The 17,376-nt window shown below is 33.8% G+C and overlaps 2 protein-coding genes across 2 annotated transcripts; one reads left to right on the top strand and one right to left on the bottom strand.

The window, feature by feature from the left end:
* Positions 1 to 4,687: 4,687 nt before the first annotated feature.
* Positions 4,688 to 9,019, bottom strand: DER1 (DERLIN-1). The gene is made up of 7 exons (XM_078308611.1): positions 8,801 to 9,019; positions 8,192 to 8,327; positions 7,799 to 7,872; positions 7,264 to 7,357; positions 6,614 to 6,742; positions 5,425 to 5,585; positions 4,688 to 5,009 (listed from the first exon to the last, which is right to left on the bottom strand). Exons 1-7 carry the CDS (start codon positions 8,815 to 8,817, stop codon positions 4,883 to 4,885), a joined length of 738 nt encoding a protein of 245 aa, XP_078164737.1. The 5' UTR covers positions 8,818 to 9,019; the 3' UTR covers positions 4,688 to 4,882.
* A 623-nt stretch (positions 9,020 to 9,642) lies between these two features.
* On the top strand, positions 9,643 to 12,923 carry YLMG2 (YGGT family protein). Its single transcript, XM_078308794.1, has 3 exons — positions 9,643 to 10,049; positions 10,268 to 10,473; positions 12,498 to 12,923. Exons 1-3 carry the CDS (start codon positions 9,645 to 9,647, stop codon positions 12,754 to 12,756), a joined length of 870 nt encoding a protein of 289 aa, XP_078164920.1. The 5' UTR covers positions 9,643 to 9,644; the 3' UTR covers positions 12,757 to 12,923.
* The last annotated feature ends 4,453 nt before the right edge of the window (positions 12,924 to 17,376 follow it).

Genomic DNA, 17,376 nt, shown 5'->3' with positions numbered 1-17,376 from the left:
TAGTACCTTACGTAGTGGGTACTGGCATTCCAAATAGGAGGCACTGGCGTGGTATGCGTGATGGGTTTACACTTTACAGTACAAAAGTAATTTAGAGAAGCTCTAATTCTCTATATTTCGAAATGGGATTCCAAGGCTTTAGTAACAGGGGTGAAAAAAAAATAGCTCGGCTGCCTAGCGCAGCTGGTTATCAACTTATCATATTAGTTATCTTATGTGAGAATACGGATTCAAGTAGAGTGGTTAAAAGTTGCGTGGGGTGCCTACAGGCTGTAATAATAATAAAAAAAAGGGTGAAAATGGAGCAGACAATGATAAAATCATATGCATATCTCTCTTTTTTTTTTTCCAGGTACATATACGGAGTGGATATCAGATTGATACGGATACCGATCCGGATCAGATAGGATATTAATTAAAATAATATAAAAAAATATTAAAGTTCAAAATATTTATCTAATTATAATGGTGAATAATATAAATTTTTCATAATATATATTAAAATATATGATATATATCTACTATTCGGATACGGATAATTAAAACACAAAATTATATCAGTATCCTTATCCACATGGATATTCAGATATCGAATATCACATCTAAGTTTTCGAATATAGATCGAATACGAATCGGATATTATCCATACCGTTTTCACCCTTATTTAGTAATTGCATACTGTACTCCAGAGAAGTGCTACAGAGACCAGCAAATAGGAGATGTTTGAAGTTTAATTTACCTGGACAAATCTATGACAGAACTGAATAGAGATAGAACCAATGCAAAATTTGGATGAATATCTAACTCCTGGAATCTTAAGTGTACCGTACTCTTAAATTTAGACCGTTCGATTTCTTTAAAAGTCGTGCTTTCACGACTTTTAAAGAATCTGCATGACTTTTAAAGAAATCGAACGGCCTAAACTTAAGAGTACAGTACACTTAAGTGTATATTAGCTTTACTCTAATTGCTCATCTTTGTTTATATTTCTCCAATCAATTAATTAGCTGGGTTAACAAATAACTTTTAAATTACTGTTCTTACTGGCATCTCTTAATCTCAGTACCAAAAGCAATCATTAAGTTCTCTCATGATCACATCTGAACATTCATCAATTCGGCCAATAACATGAATTCAACTAAAAATAAAATATGTTCCGAGGTTGAATAACATGCGTTCGTTGTCTGCTATGCACTAAAAAAAGCATGGCCATCAAATTAATAAGCGATTTTTTAACAAGCTATGATACAATTTCATTTCACATGGATAACTTGCTATCAAGGTATAGTATGTAAAATTTAAAATAGTATATATTTTTTATAAAGAGGATTATTAAAATGGCTGATATATCTTTCATGCTTTACTATGTTTCATATAATTTATTTTTGTTTTTAATATTCAAACAGTGATTTCAATCTGCTTAACACAATCTTCATATTAAAATATACTTGGAAATTAGATTTTATATTTTTTGAAATTTTTTTACTAATTTTTAAATTGGTACAAAATCACTATTTCATGATCATCCAAAAACAATGATTTCATGATTTGTACTCATCTAGAAAAAAATAGTAATTTTTTTTTTCAAAAAATATAACATTTGATCAACAAACATATTTTAATATCGAGATAATGTTGAACAGTTAAAATCGAATGTTTGAATTTTAAATACGAAAATAAAGAATGTGAGACACATTGAACCATAAAATGCACGAGCCATTTGAACCATACAGTATTATAAATACATGCATACAAAAGAATAAAGACATGCAACATGACAATTTCTTATCAAGAATTTGCATTTGGTCTAATGATAAAAACACATGCCTCTTATGTGAGAGATCATGTATACGAAATCTAAAAAGTGAAAAAATCTTCTATATTAAATTTTTAATACATGGAGATTTGAAATGCATTGATTGATTTGACCTCCAACTCATATTTCAAAAAAATATATATATCCTTATCCGACAATCGTTGCATATATAAAATCGAGTGCGTATCCTCTGAGATATCTCAACTTTTGCGTGACCGACGTGTTCGGTGCCTATTCGGGGGTGATGTAGGGGTCAGTATTTTGTGTGCTTTGAGATTCGTGCAGAACATCTTTCAGCTGTTGGGATTTTCCATAAAATCACGCGAAGTTTGAGATATCTCAGAGGATACGAATTCTATAAAATCATGGTTACTATTCGCCTATAAATGATCTGACAACCGTTGCATAAAACAACAGCCGGTCGAGGTACTTGTCTGATACAATTCTCAATAATATGCTGTACACTGGTATCTTGTATGTACGGTATATTATCATGATTTCTGTCACTTTCTGGAAATCATAACAATATAGTAATAAAATCATGGCTACTGGTCGTCGCAGTTTTGTAATGTCTTGTAAATTTGCACAAAGACAAAAAAAAAATCATAGTCGTTAATTCAAGCATAGTATTTCGTTGTAGTTTCCAATTTTTCCTCCTGGTTTTACTGACCAAGTCATATTTGTGAATATTTTATGGATTCAAGAGAGTGGATTAGTTAGCAGTTTCTGCAAAATTAGTTAATACCGTGGCTCTGAAATGTGTACTCCTAGTTTATAAATTTTGAATTTGTAGGAGTCACATCTGATCTCAGTATTGGGATTTAATAACCTATTTTTCTGTGTCCCAGTTCACTAATCAAAACGGTTCTGTCTGGATCTCCTATAGCATATAAGTTATAGCATTTTGTGGGGCTGTATGTCGATGACTTTAATATTCCAATCCATTGGTAAAGGGTAAGCTTATAATTATGTTTTATTTATTAACATATGCATAATTTTGTTCTTGATTGATAAGAATCGAACCTTATTGCATATGCTTTCATAAAAAACAATTAAACCACAGTTCCACAATACATAGTTAAAATTTACACATTAAATTAAAAAAAAGAACGTTACCATGTAATCTCATGAGCTATTGAGCTATGACTAATTTAATAACCTCTAGGCAGTTTGAATTTGATCTCAATTAAATATCTTTGCATATATTGGGTTAGAATATAACAGCTCACATGGTTTCAACTACATGAGTAAACCTTGAAGGGGTGCCATAAATGGCATAGATTCTGGACCTCGTAATACCTAGCCTCCAAGGCAACCCGGCCCATTATGTGGGGCCCAATGTATATAGTGTGGGCCCATTTGTGGGCTATTGGTCTAATCAGAAAGGCTACCCCACTCCCGGATTTTGATTATCTATGCGTTCGTACATATATCATTAATATATCTGTTATAGAAACTTAAATGCTATCCAAGTTTTGTCATCAACAAGACAACAACTGCTTCTGTCTGCTGCAGTGGTTGTGGAATTCACGAAAAACATGTTTCATTATTTAATAAGTGCTTAAAATCTATTTAAAATAGAATGTCATTAGTTTTGAATTGTTTGCATAACAGTTCTCGGTGCAGAGTCTATGCCAGGTTGGTATATAGTCGAATGTTTATGATATCGGGTTCCTCATTGTGCTACAATGCAATTTGGTAAAGCACCACACTCGTAAGTCGTAACAATTATATTAGTTTAAATTTAATTAAGAACAGGAACGGGAAGGGCCCCTAAAATGGTCTCATGAGGACAGGATATATATGACACGCATTAAAAGGAGAGAGGAATCATGTGAATCTTGTTTGAGGGAAGACACTAAAATAATTAAAATAATTTATCTCTTCAGACGGGGGATGTTTTCTGAATTTATGAGGGATGCTACAGTGTATCGAAATTTGAATGTGAATCCGTGTACCACAGTACCTCTGCTTGAATTCAGGCATGCATTCAGCAAATGAAATGGAAATGAAATGCCGTTAATTAAATGCACGAGTGAGGTAGACTGACCAAGAAAGGGAGGTGTAATTGCTCTGTCCAATGGTGAATATTGATTGTGAATTAGACTTATTTGTGTATGTCTCTGGAAAGAAACACGTGCACATGTCTCTGACTACGTAGATGGCGCATATTTGCGAAATTTTCTCTCTTAAGGAAAGATAAACCCTTCACAAAGGCACGGCGTGTCTAGCAGACATTTATATTCGGTCCCACCGTATCCATTTGTGTAAAAACCTGACAAATTTCAAAAAGCAAAGTTACAGTGCCGAAGATAGTATTTATCCGCGCTCTGGTAGTCTTGGTGCATATTAAATGTTAGTTGTCATGTATTTCAGACCAAAGCGACAAGATCTAAATAATAGGAGAAAATAACCAAGGCGGCAAGGCCCAAGGATAGCCAGGATCTATTGTGCAGGCCTGTCTGCTGCTATTATTACCATGTTGTCATTCCAATAGCATTTTTGTGTCATTATTCAATTTGAACAGTTTGATACAATTTGTAAAAAAAGGTAACCGTCCGATCGGAACAGTTTGATGTAATTTGATTTGATATGTTGTATAATTTCAATTAGTGATGTATAGTGGCTTAATCCAAACCATCAAATTACAATCAGACGGCTTAGATTAAAATAATGGCTCAACTGTGCCATTGCAATGATCGAAGCAACGTGAATTTTGTCCTAGGGAGACTTTCAAACAATTTAGAAATTTGATATTTTTAACATTTTGAAACATGCAACGAAGGAACTTTTTAATATAAAAGACGGGTATGCATGCTTGATTAGCATTGGCCAATTTGATTGTTATCATTTCAGAATTAAAAAGCTGAGTTTGGGGAAAAAAACTAAAATAATGATTCAAAATATCATGGTATAAACACTTCTATGCACCTACTACATTTCAAAAGAAAGACAATAAGAAAAGTACATCAAATCTCTAATACAAGCGCTCTGAGAAAAATCGAAACAAATCTATCATTCCTCACATAAACAATTAGAAGAGTTAAACCTTCAATACATTCCACTTTATCGGTCAAGTCTGTAAGCTCGACCACGAAAGGCACCAGTGCTGGTACTGGTGTTGTCTCTGACAGTAGGACCCGCACCAGCAGTCCTTTGGGCCCCTAACCTCCATTGCACAACCAATCTTTGTCTGTAGCAACAAAATGTTAAGGGTACACATGGCATTTCAAAATTCTCACAAACTCAGGACGGTCTTCAAATTTCAGTCCAGATATGGCCCAGAAATCTCTCATTAGCATGAGTACCAGGAGGTGCATACAATTACAAGACTGGTGTATTCAAGACAGACTTGATTCAGGTAAATAATCCTAGTACCAGACATGAAAACATAAAATAAGCAAACAGAAAATCAAAGGTAAACTTGGTTTGATAGACCATGTACACCTCAAACAATCATACATTACCCTCTAAAACATGGTAAATCTCTCTTCGAAAGGTGTGTATGCAACATTTCACAATTTTGTAATGGCACAAAAAAAGGTTACCCTTAAGTCTGTAAATTTAAATTAAATAAAAGTAATAATGCTGAAGTAAGAAAAGGATACAGCCAGAAAGGGGTCTTGAGTGGGTTTCTCCCAGTTTTGAGAGGGTACAAAACCGAGAAGAAATAATAGAGATGGCCGACTACTATGCCAAGAAGGTTTGGCAAGAGAGGTGAGCCGAATATCATATCCAGTGCTAGCATTGCCCATGGGAAGTAAAAAGCCTGTTAAAAGAAAACAAAACCAAAAGCTTTTTATTATAAACCCAATTAGATGGTAGTTCCTGATAGCCTTCTCTTTTATATGTTTATTTGTATAAGTCCGCACCTTTAATTTGATATATAATTGGGTTGGGCCTTACAGTGACCTGAATCCAACTACCAGTAATGAAAATAACAACGTGGAGCTTTACTTGTTGGTCAATCGGGTCAGGTGGGATGGATCAACATTGCTGTATTGCAGAATTTTGTTGGATCTTGAAATTTTGTTTGTTATATTAATCTCAACTTCCATGAGGTAACAAATGGGATTATTTCCATTGGGAAAGTGAGTTAACAACTACAACTAAGTGCTAAATGGGTAAGATGCCAGGAGATCTACAAATCCTGAACCAAACAAGAAACATCTACCAGTCTGGTCAGTCTTAACTGCGCCAGGCTGTTGTTTTGTTGACCTGACTCTTGACCAGTCAAGTAAGGTCAACAATGGCAATAAATAAGTATGTTTGAGTGCAGAGCTGGAAGCTAGATGTCATCTAAAAGTCAATTTATCCAAAAACATCAGGTAAGCACAACATAAAAGCACCACAGATTGCAAACTACAGCTAATTATTTATTAGAATTGGAAAGAGCATCTGGAATTTCTTACATTTGAAATAAATATCCAACAGCCTTCAAAAAAAAAAAAAATAGCCAACATTTTTCGGTACTTTTGCAAATGCATTCAAATCGTTAAAGTTATGTCAAGCAATAAAGACTATCATATTTATATCACCTTAAATATATTCCACAATTCATACAAACTAAAAATCCAGAACAGGAATAGCTCAACCTGGTTTCAGTTCAATTTTAATTTTTTCTACCCAAAGGAGGCAGGCTCAGGTATCAGTTATATTGTCAACATTCAGCAAAATAAATATTTGATCCTCACCCTAACTTCTCAGTTTTTTTTCCAAATAACCCAAAAATATATTATGCGCTCCTGGAATTATAATCGATACAATCTTTCACCCAAAAAAGAAGCAAAAGTTTACCTTCATGTTGACTAGGCCATAAATGTTAATTTGGGCATTAGGAAATTCTCTACTCCAAAGATATACAAGCATTGACACCATTGATGGTCCATAAAAAGGATACCGCAAATAAGGAATGGCTGATAATCCCTAAAAACAAAAGGTAACAAATTCTCAGATAACAAGCCTATTGATCTATGATTAATTCCTGCCAAACCAAGAATCCAAAATTTCAGCTAGCATTCCAAAATCATAGTCAACAATTAAAGCTTTGCCAAGTCTTTAGGATATAGTTCTTTAATTTGGTAATTGCCTGGAATTAGCCTATATTACAGTTTAGAGTCGATGAGAGACAAGCTTCATACAAAGTTGTGTCAGTCATATTCCAAATTTTATGGTTCTATACCCTGATTAGCTTCAACTAACCCTCAAGGAAGCAGAAATTGACCTGGGGTTGTTGCCACTGATTAATTTAAAGTTTTCTGTCAAAAGTACGCCTTGGGAAAATTTTAGCTCAGCCTATCATCAACTAAAAATATAAATGCAAACAAATGAAAGAAGAAAGATGGACATTGATGAAGCTCGGACAGGTAGCCAAACTAAACACAAAACAACCAAGGTTTACAAACTTTGGGAGAAAAATTAAGCTGCAAAGGGAATTAACAGCTAACCAGTAAAGAAACAGCTCCAAAAATCATCATCCACAAGAAATCCGCAGTGCGTTTATCAAAAGGACCTTTCTCCAGCTGTACACCATACCGAGCTCTACATTTCAAGTTCAACAAGATCAATAAATTTATTTGAACTTGTTGGCCACCCATGGGTAATATATTTATTTGACTACCCATAGAACTACACATATGATTATAGAATAGCATTATTTCATAATGTCAATGCCGGTGCAAACAGATCTTATCTAGACTAAGGGCTTAATAGCACAGCAACAGGTTGATTGAAAAAATTGGGACAAATTTTTGGTTCCGTTGCAAAATGCAACTGCTACTTTGAATATTACCTGTTAACTGAGGCACATTTTTTATTTTATTTAATAAATAAAGTATAATAGCTAATTCAGGCTCTCAGCAAGTTGAAGCTAATTAAGGACCAAAAAACAGGTATGAAAGGGCCCAGTTCAGACACAAAATTATAGCTTATCTGCTTGAATAATTAACGCAAAAACAACAAATGTGTATGAGCATCTCTTACATCATTAACAAGCGGATACCAAAGTTGATCGAAAACATGCCAAGGAAAAAGAAAGGTGTTATCAACCTCCATATCTGCAAACAATTAAATGAAAGCATGTAATTGTATTGGGTATCTTAATGCAAAAGTAAGAAATTTCCAAAAATACTTGAAAGGTAGTACAAGTTCAACTCATATTCTGATCAGTTTGTCACTGTTCCCTTGGGACTTTTGAAAAGCAAATTAATTTATGCAACCGGAAGTAAATTAATTACTAAAGGCTTATAGTTAAGATCGGTGAAATTGCACAGCCAACAATCATTTAGGGCAAAGAGAACTCAAAATATTAGATTGAACTGCACAATTAATGGTCTATTGATTCTTAAATTTAAGATTAATTTCTTAATAAGATACCTGAAAATTTTTTAATATGAGAGGGTAGTCCAGAATTATAAGGTAGGGGCTCAAAATGCCTAGCTGGAGAACCACAGTCGTCAGAAAACAAATTGTACCGTAAGCCTTAGTAATTGGCGGAAGCGAATTGTAAAATCTGAAAAGTTAAATAAAAGTACAAATTAAAAGGTTTCATCATATGAAATGAGAGAAAAGTGGAAGGATCATTGTCTATCATAGTTATAAATCTTTTAGGGTATCCAAACCCATTTAAGTTTTGGAGCTAATTAAATTCGCACCTAGGTTTGTCAAAGCAGTTGCCTCTGTAAGAATCTCAAATTTGACAATTATTTAGGGAAGGTAGATAAAGACTTTGAATTTTCAATAAATTGACTCAATTTTGCTCTAATTTAGTTAACTTGAGGTTCTAGTTCTGCTCTGTTAGATCAAATACTTTAATCCGAAAACAAAATCGCAATAATGGATACTGTGGGCGGCTAATCTACTTTTTTGTAATGGATAAATAAGGTAGAAAATCACGAAAAACACCCTAAAATCTACAAACTACACTGGCAAATTAACTAGAACAAAATCAATATAACTTAGTGAAAATTACAGAATGCGACTTACTCTGCAGGGGATGACATCTCAAAGTTCAAATCAGAAGTTCCCTCTTCAATCCAATGGGGATTTTGCGCGAAAACTGAGAAGGAAGACGAATTAATATTCAATATTTAAAGAAGGAAGAAGCTCGAAGAACCTTCACAGGAAGTTGTGACACGGGGATCTTTACTTGCGAGACTTAAAGGAACATTCACCTTCCGATCGAGATCGAACAGTTGTGGATCTAGACTACGACGTAATGGCATCCAATCAGATTCAAGTGACACGCAGACTTCGGGTACCCCGTTGGATTTATATTTTACGATGTTGATCATTATGCACCTCAGAGATGGATGCAGTTGACGCAGGCTGGGCTTGAAAAGAACTTTCCAGAAGTCCGGCCCTTCTGTGGCCTGTGGGCTTAATTCGGGGAGCCAGTTTCAATTAATCCGACAAGTATATACAAAAAAAAGGAGGGCCGCTTCTGCACAAAACTAGATTTGAAGCGTGTCCCCTTGGCAGCCACTGCCAAGTTCTCTAAAAAAAAAAGGAAAAAGAAAAGAGGATTTGAAGCGTGTCAGGCGATATGAAGTGTCTATTTTAGATGGAATTAACAAGTTTGAGTTCTGTCGAAGAAGTTTTCTTTTATTGTTCTTGAGCTTTCATGTGTATCACTATCAATTCAGTTCTTAAATTTCCTAAAAAGAATCAAAATAGCCCTTTATTATTTCAAAAAGACTAATTTAGTCCTATTTAATAGATTTCTCTGCTGAGTGCTGACGACCTGACGTCAATTATTTTATTCAACACATGAATAAACTAAATAAATTAGAGTTCATATAAAAAGATCATAAGAAAATATACAGGGTCCATGGGTAAAACTGACCGAACATTATCCCTTCTCTTCACGCTAGCGTGCCCTCAAGCGGAGCGTTCCCTTCCCTCTCTTTCTAGCCGACAGCCTTCTTATCTCCCCCACAAAAAAAAACAGCCATCAAAGAACCTGACCGAAGATATAGAGAGAAACAAAATGGCTCCTCTTACGCCTTCTCCTTCTCAACTGGAAACGCCACAAAACAGTTTCCCTTTCAGCTTCCTTCTCTCGTCTTCCTTTTCCTTACCCTCCCCTAACCCCGCTGCATCCAGACCTTTCATCCCTGATCGGACGGTTCACAATGCGCATCAGCTACTCAGCAATGTTGCCACCACCTTCTCCAACCACCCCTTCGTTAGACCGCTTCTCTCTTGTCACGCTCAATTCAGAAGCTTTTGCCAAGTAAAACAGTTCCTTTTTTTTTATTTTTTTTTCTTCATTTTCATGCATTTCTTTTTAGGAAATTATTCTTTCGCCTAGTTGCATTATTAATTTTAAGAAAAAAATCATGCCATTCTAATTATACTCTCTATATGAAATTCTTATCTAGGATAAAATAGCAGCATGACATGTGTAATGATTAACAATTCGTAATGCAAATTGGGGTTATGTATGTGCAGATGCACTATACGAGACTGAACAAGCCGAGTAACATAAGCTTATCTGCCGTGGGATTTGCAGCTATGTTACCAGGAGATTCTGTGGCAGGTCTTGTTGTGGCCAGTGGTGTCGCAAATTTCTTGAACATATACAATGCACTTCTTGTGGCAAGGCTTGTTCTCACCTGGTTTCCCAATGCTCCTCCTGTTATTGTTAGTCCTCTCAGGTGCAAAGTTCAAACCTTGCTTAATAATTAAGTATAAAATATTCTGATATTGTATAGTAAGGTTTACAACCACTCTGTACTGTTACAGTCCAGTCAGGTACCATACTCATATCCATTATAGTTATTTAGATGTTGGACTCTCTGTCTCAGCATATAGTTTCTCTTGTTATTTGTTGGCTCTTTAAACTGTTTAGTGGATTTTTCATTGGCTAATTCCATGTGCAGAAGTATCATACAACCTTGCTAAACGGGAAATGTCATGCATACCCTTGATGAAACTTGGAAAATATCGTTATATATCCCAACAATATATCCACAAAAAGGAACTTTTGTCCATTCCTATTTACTTTTAAGACAATGCCTGGATTAACCCTTCTTTAATATAAATCTCTCCCTCTCTATATTTTTTTTTTTGATAAAAGTGGGTAGCCCCACCTGTTTCATTGTGAAACAAAAAATGTCTAATTACAAAATAAGGCACTAAAGTGCCTTAGTAAGCTAATAAGAGGTAAGTTCATAGAACAAGTACTTAACAGTAGAACAGTAGGTGAGCACGTAGGTTGCCAGAGCTAAGCAAAATTGTAGACGTAGGCAACAGAAGCTTTAAAAAAAAAACCTAAAGTTTATGACAACCCTGGGTTACTATCTATAAAACTATTATCCAAATCATCTCCAGAAGAGGGGCCATAACTAGAACAAGAACTCGAGGCAGAAGCAGACATAGAATGAGGTAGCAAACCAGCAGCACTATCAATTTCTTGGTAGGCCGCCAGGTCAGCTAGGCAGTCCTCCAAATCAGACCCTTCTAACCCTAGTGCAGGGTCCGACCCAAGGGAGTTTCCCCGATCCAGGGTATCAGAGTCCGATATAACTATGATGGTGTCTGTCTGATACAAGGGAGCAACATCAAAAGGCAATAGTAAAGTTAATTTTTAAAAAAGAATCATCAGACCTAGCTTTACACCAATAAGATGGTAAAGTTATTATAGCAGAGGCACCAGATACTATAAATGGTATAGGAGTATTATTAAAGCAAATTTTATTTCGGTCAACCATAAAATCCAAAGAGTAGAAGACTAGAAGCTCTAATCAAATATAATAATAAGGTATCTCTAAGGGGAATATCTTTATCTAGGGGCTATAAATCAGCAATAGAGGTACAGTTGAATTGAAAACCATTGTGATTGGCAATCCAAGTCCAAATAGTGGAAATAAATTCACAAGTAACAAATAAATGGTCAACAATTTCAGGTTTTATGTACTGGTGAGTGAGGGTATGGTACTATGCATAGTGTGGATTGGTCTGTACTATGGATCAATATCTCCGTTTTCAATGTCGAAACAGTAGATCTAAACTGTTCAACATAATCTCCGTATGAAAATGTACTTGTAGGTCAAATTTTACAATTTTTTTAGATAGAAAATCACTTGATGTAAAAATTCTAGACCATTCACAAGTGCTTTTCTACCTATCTAAAAAAAAGGTTAAAAATATTATAAAAAAATGTAAAATTTAGTCTGCAAGTACATTTTCATATGGAGATCATGTTGAATGGTTTAGATCGACTATTTGAATGGATCAATCTGCACTATGCATAGTACCATACCCTCACTCTCCAGTACATAAAAGGTTATGGTTCTCTTGGGAGCAAAATGGTTGTTAAAGCTTTAAGCATACCAAAAAATTAGCGGGAGCAATATAATAATAACAGTTTGAATAAATCTTTTATTCACATTAGTGAACATTCTTCTAATATGTGTGTATTATGAATTTGATCTTCACATAATCTAACCTCAGCAAAATCAAGTTTGATCAAATTCATAATAGTGTGTTGTGATAAAATGAGAAAGGTGATAACACATATTTTCAATATTCACGTAAAATTTTCAAGCCTTCAGGAGATTGTATGTTTGACTTTATTTTTTGTTTAAAAACAGTTTCAGTTTGACCTTCAGGAGAAATTTTCAAATGATGATGCTTAAAAACAGTTTCAGTTTGACTTTATTTTTTGTTATCTGTGCAGTACTTTGTGCGATCCCTATCTCAACATTTTCAGAGGAATCATTCCACCTCTAGGTGGGCTGGATTTGTCACCTATACTCGCCTTTCTAGTTCTTGATGCATTTACAAGCACCGCAGCTGCGCTTCCTGCCGAACTTCCTACAGCCTTGCAGGAAACAACATCCGTTAATTCCATGCATTTCAACCTCACTGCAACTCAGAGAATGTGGATGAGAAGGTTATGCTCCAAGAAATCACAGAAAACAGAAAACTCTAAATAATTTTGGCCGATGTTGTTTTTGGTATAGAATTTTTTTAATTTGTAAACCTCCTCTCTGAAGATGCTCAGTCGCACTGCATAGGATGTGTTGATCTTGCACTTCATTGTTGCTGAGTAACAAGCACAAAAAAAACATATTAAATGAGAGAATCACTGTTTCTCGTTTTCTATTTTCACATGCATTAATTGTGTAATTTTTTTGAGTAGAAATATGAACTGTTTTCAGATAAAAACTGTATCTGATGTAAGGGCAAAATGTTGTTTCGGGGCTTTTAGTATTGTTCAAGTTTGCCTTGTCGATCATATGCATTTTTCTGATGCAACTCTGTATGAAAAAGAAGCTATCGCAACAGTTATCCTATACAGTGAAAAATAATTTTTTACTGTTGCATACGATATTATAGCAATAGCAAAAATAAAGTAAAACAGACTCGAACAGATTAGTTATTTCTCCAACTGATTTCCTTCTCTGTAAAATTGGCAAATGGTATCCTGCATACTACATAATTTGAAAAAAATTTGACAACTAAATTAGAATAAAAAATTCCTTATAATCGATTAAAAGATTATGAATAACTGTAACTTGAAAGTATTACTGAGATCCAATAGCTAAATTGAAAAGGATTAGAGAAGTAACAGATTTATGCTGAAGTCTAACAGCAGCAAAAAAATAAGATTAGCAGTGAAATAACTCTTAAAAGACAGAAGGCACGGATGTTGACAAGTTTTAGCTTATAACCAAATTTTAGACCAATCTCCATCCACTTGCTCATATTAATTAGAAAAGGATCTCTTGTATTTTTTAGATTTCAAAGTATAACTATTTGATATGGTCACATATCTAAAAATGATAAAAAAATAACAAATTTTAGTTATGTAGATTAGCAGTTAGTTATTACAACAAACGATCTATTAGCTATAGTGGTAATAGCATCAAACAACAGGAGTTATAGCTGTGTTTACATTTTTTTTTTAAACATAGCGTAGCATCTGAGGCTTGAAAATGTCAATAATAACACAGTTGTAACTTGTAACCCATCTATTTAAACTTTTAAAGTATTGTATACTTTAAAAAAAAAAAGAATTTAAATCAAGTATCTTGCACAGATGGGCGGTAACATTACCTTTCAACGTAGAGAGAATTTAAATTCCATAAAATGTAAAGTATACTAGAAATTTTAAGAGATTTATACCAGAAAAATAAGAGAGTTGCTAGAAAGTTTTTACATTTAAAATACAAATAATTATGATATGTTCAGATGCCGTATCTTAGACAAAAAAGTACAAGCTTTCTTGGAAATGATTTTACGGAAAAATCGCTTTAAATTCGCTCACCATATCCCGAAATTTTTATTAGTAACATATAAAATAATCAAACTAAACAGATTAATATGATTTTAATAAAATTTCCAAAAACAACATTTCCCCTCCAGTGAAAATTCAGGCCAATTCCACTAATTATTCAGCGGAACTGGATTCAACTTCTGCAATATTTAATTCGTTCGTAACTTTGTAATATCGTTGAAATACCCAATAGAATTGCAATATCACTGAATAATCCAGCAAAATTGAATCAATTCAATTCTGCTAGATAATCCAACAGAATTGGCCTAAATTTATGTTGAATTATCCAGCAGAAATATTGTTTTTATAAAATTGATTAAAAATCATGTCAATATGTTTGATTATTTTATATAATATTAATAAAAATTTCGGCACAATTCTATTGATCTGTGTAATAATCCTATACAATTTTATCAAGTATATATAAATCAAGGTTTTAAATAGCGATTATAGCGTCATAAAGGAAAGACTGAAAAAAAAAATTACGAATAGCGTAGCTAGAGAAAGCTATCATACATAGCGTTTTTTGTTTAAAAAGAATATATTTTATATTTTACTAATTATCAACATTATCTAAAGTCTCATAGTTATCTAAAATAAATAACACAAAATTGATCAAGGAATTAGAATATTCATATTGAACCAGTACAAAGTCTAAATTACTATTTAAAATATCCCTAATAATATCATAAACTATCTATCCTTTTTTTCATTCAAAATAATCGTAGCATCATGGCATAAACTATATATTTTTTCTTTAAAAAAAATCTAGGCATTATGGAATAAACTATCTATCTTTTTCTATTTAAAAGTAAGGAAAAATTGTGAGAATGCCACTACAAAACCTTCAAAATGTAAGAATGCCACTGCAAACTTCAAAATTGTAGAAATGCCACTCTAAAACTTCATTAATTGTGAAAATGCCATTCTTATACAATTCTTATACTATTTTTATAAAAAATAATCTGAAAAATTATGTTTTAGAATACGTAATTTCATATTTCCAATTATACCCTTGAAGTGAAATTAAGAAAGAAATGGCCTCCTCCAGTCTATCCCTGCCTCCCTCTCTCGTCGAGCTCTCTCTGAAAACTCTCTGAGCCAAGCACTAGCGAATACCACTCTAGTTCCTCCCTCTCTCGCTGAGCCCTCTCTACCTCCATTGGATCTCGCCGAGCCCTCTCTAAAATTTCCCCGAGCCCTCTGTGAAATAGCACCTCCTCCTTCCTTTTGCCGATTCGCCTCTTCCTTCCGATCTCAGATTGCTCAGTGTGAGATGGACATTCAGATCATTAGAGATGGTACTTCTATAATATTACTTTTTCGCTTTGTATTATATAGACATTTTTCTCACTCTTATGTTGAAATTGACAAGTAGTCTGGTACATGATGACGACCTCTTTTGTTTTGTTTTTTTCGTCTTCCACTTTTCTTTCTTTTCCAATTTGAGACTTGTAGCTGCTTTAGGTTTTTGAGATTGTCATTCTTGAAAACTTACTTTCCAGACCTAATTTCTGCATAATCTCTCAGTCTTGTAATTTATTTATTTTATTTTCTTAATATTTATAGAAGAATAGATGATGTCAGAAGTGGAGCAAATAATAGATAGGTGGGAAAATACAATTTCACCAATGGCTAGCTTAATGCCTTTGTTGGATGTTCGAATCCAAACAAATTCAAGCTCAGGAGTTAATGCCATGTATTTTTCAGGAACCAGATTACAGCATGGAAGACCTTTAAAGTGATATGGTACATAATTTTGCAACAGCTGTTGAGCCGACATCTTGTGCTTTTGAGAAATGAGAAAGGAAAAGGAAGAGGTCGCATCGAAAGAAAAAAAGAACGACATTGCAAAATGTTGAACTAGTTATTCAGAAAACATGGGTGGACGCAAACTGCTAGGTATCAATCTGGTAGAAGACCAAGATTAGAACTGGGAGGGACACATGAAGAGTTTTTACTTTTGCCCCTTTTCAGTTGTTTATCTGATTGGCTACTTCGATTTTATTTTACATTCTGACAACTTGTGTGATCTTGTCAAGGAGATACTGGTAGTATATAGATGTTTGTAAGATGCTGTTGTGTATTTTTTTTCGATAAATTGTTATACTCAGTTTTTCTGGTACTGGGGTTTAAAGAGGTTCTGATACCGTTTACTGTGACTTGTTTTTAGAGGTGTCTTTACTAGTAACATGATGTAATGACTTTTATTATTTGTTTAATTATTTCGATGCTGTCAGTATTTCAATGCTGTCAACTTGTGTGTATTGTTTGATAACAGGATGTAATGGCTTATCTGTACAGTAGAAACTAAACATAAAGCACTCTAAATAAACTACTAACAGTAGCTCATATCTTACACCATCTCTAATTGGAATAAGCCTTGTTTTGATTCTCCATCTAATGCCAATGCAACATTGTAGAAAACAAAGGAGAGAATGAATAAAGATGAACAAAATCAAGAACAAAAGATATTTTCTTCTCACAGTATCTATCATGTATAGTTTTTGCTCAGCAGCAGCTCTTACAAATATTGATGTACAGTGATTATAAAACAAATAGAAACATAATTTCAAGCAATGCACAAATATTGATATGTTTTGGCACAAATAGAACCAATTCGAATAGAATAAGCTTTGCATGAATTATAGAACTGCTACATCTCCAGTGTACCATTAAATATCACAATTTTGCAAAAAAACCCTAAAACAAATAGAAATTCAGTTCAAACTCCATACTAAAAACCTGACAAATATTACAATTTTGCAAAATGACCCCTGCCAACTATTAAAATCCAAAAAGTCCCAAACTCACTAGAGCAGTGCAGAATGTCTCATCCAATGCCATTACTTCATCATCACCTGATTGTCGATCCTTGAATTATATTTAAAGAAGCACTAGTTAGCGATAGAGACAAGATAGCAGATAAATCATTCAATAAAAAATAAGATAACAAGAACATGATATGCAAAAGAATTCAATTACTATGACAAAAATAAGATAACAAAAAGAATTCAAGGAAAACAATCTCTGCTTTCTAGAGTTGGCAATTGGGCAATTTTGTGTTAGTCAATTACCATGATTGTTTGGATATGCAAAAGTTGTCATAATCAAATCAAACCATGACTGTAAAATGCCTTGACCATGACTATCATAATCATCTCATAATCATGAATATAAAACCTTCATCTCAGCATATTTAATGCCTTGACCATGACTGTAAAAAAAATCATATACTGGTAACATAGATATATTGGAGAATCATCCTTGTTTCATA

The sequence above is a fragment of the Carex rostrata genome, chromosome 9, assembly GCF_964058835.1.
Source record: "Carex rostrata chromosome 9, lpCarRost1.2, whole genome shotgun sequence".
NCBI lineage: Eukaryota > Viridiplantae > Streptophyta > Magnoliopsida > Poales > Cyperaceae > Carex > Carex rostrata.
This window is presented reverse-complemented; position numbering and strand designations above follow the sequence as displayed.

Bases quoted from the DNA above. Each gene is read 5' to 3' on its own strand.
- YLMG2 (XM_078308794.1), top strand. From the start codon at position 9,645: ATGGGTAAAACTGACCGAACATTATCCCTTCTCTTCACGCTAGCGTGC. The intron at 10,050-10,267 runs GTAAAACAGTTC...ATGTATGTGCAG, and splicing joins AATTCAGAAGCTTTTGCCAA to ATGCACTATACGAGACTGAA. The intron at 10,474-12,497 runs GTGCAAAGTTCA...TTATCTGTGCAG, and splicing joins GTTATTGTTAGTCCTCTCAG to TACTTTGTGCGATCCCTATC.
- DER1 (XM_078308611.1), bottom strand. The intron at 7,873-8,191 runs GTATCTTATTAA...AATTGTTTGCAG, and splicing joins TCATATTAAAAAATTTTCAG to ATATGGAGGTTGATAACACC. The intron at 5,586-6,613 runs GTAAACTTTTGC...TTCTTTTAACAG, and splicing joins ATGGCCTAGTCAACATGAAG to GCTTTTTACTTCCCATGGGC.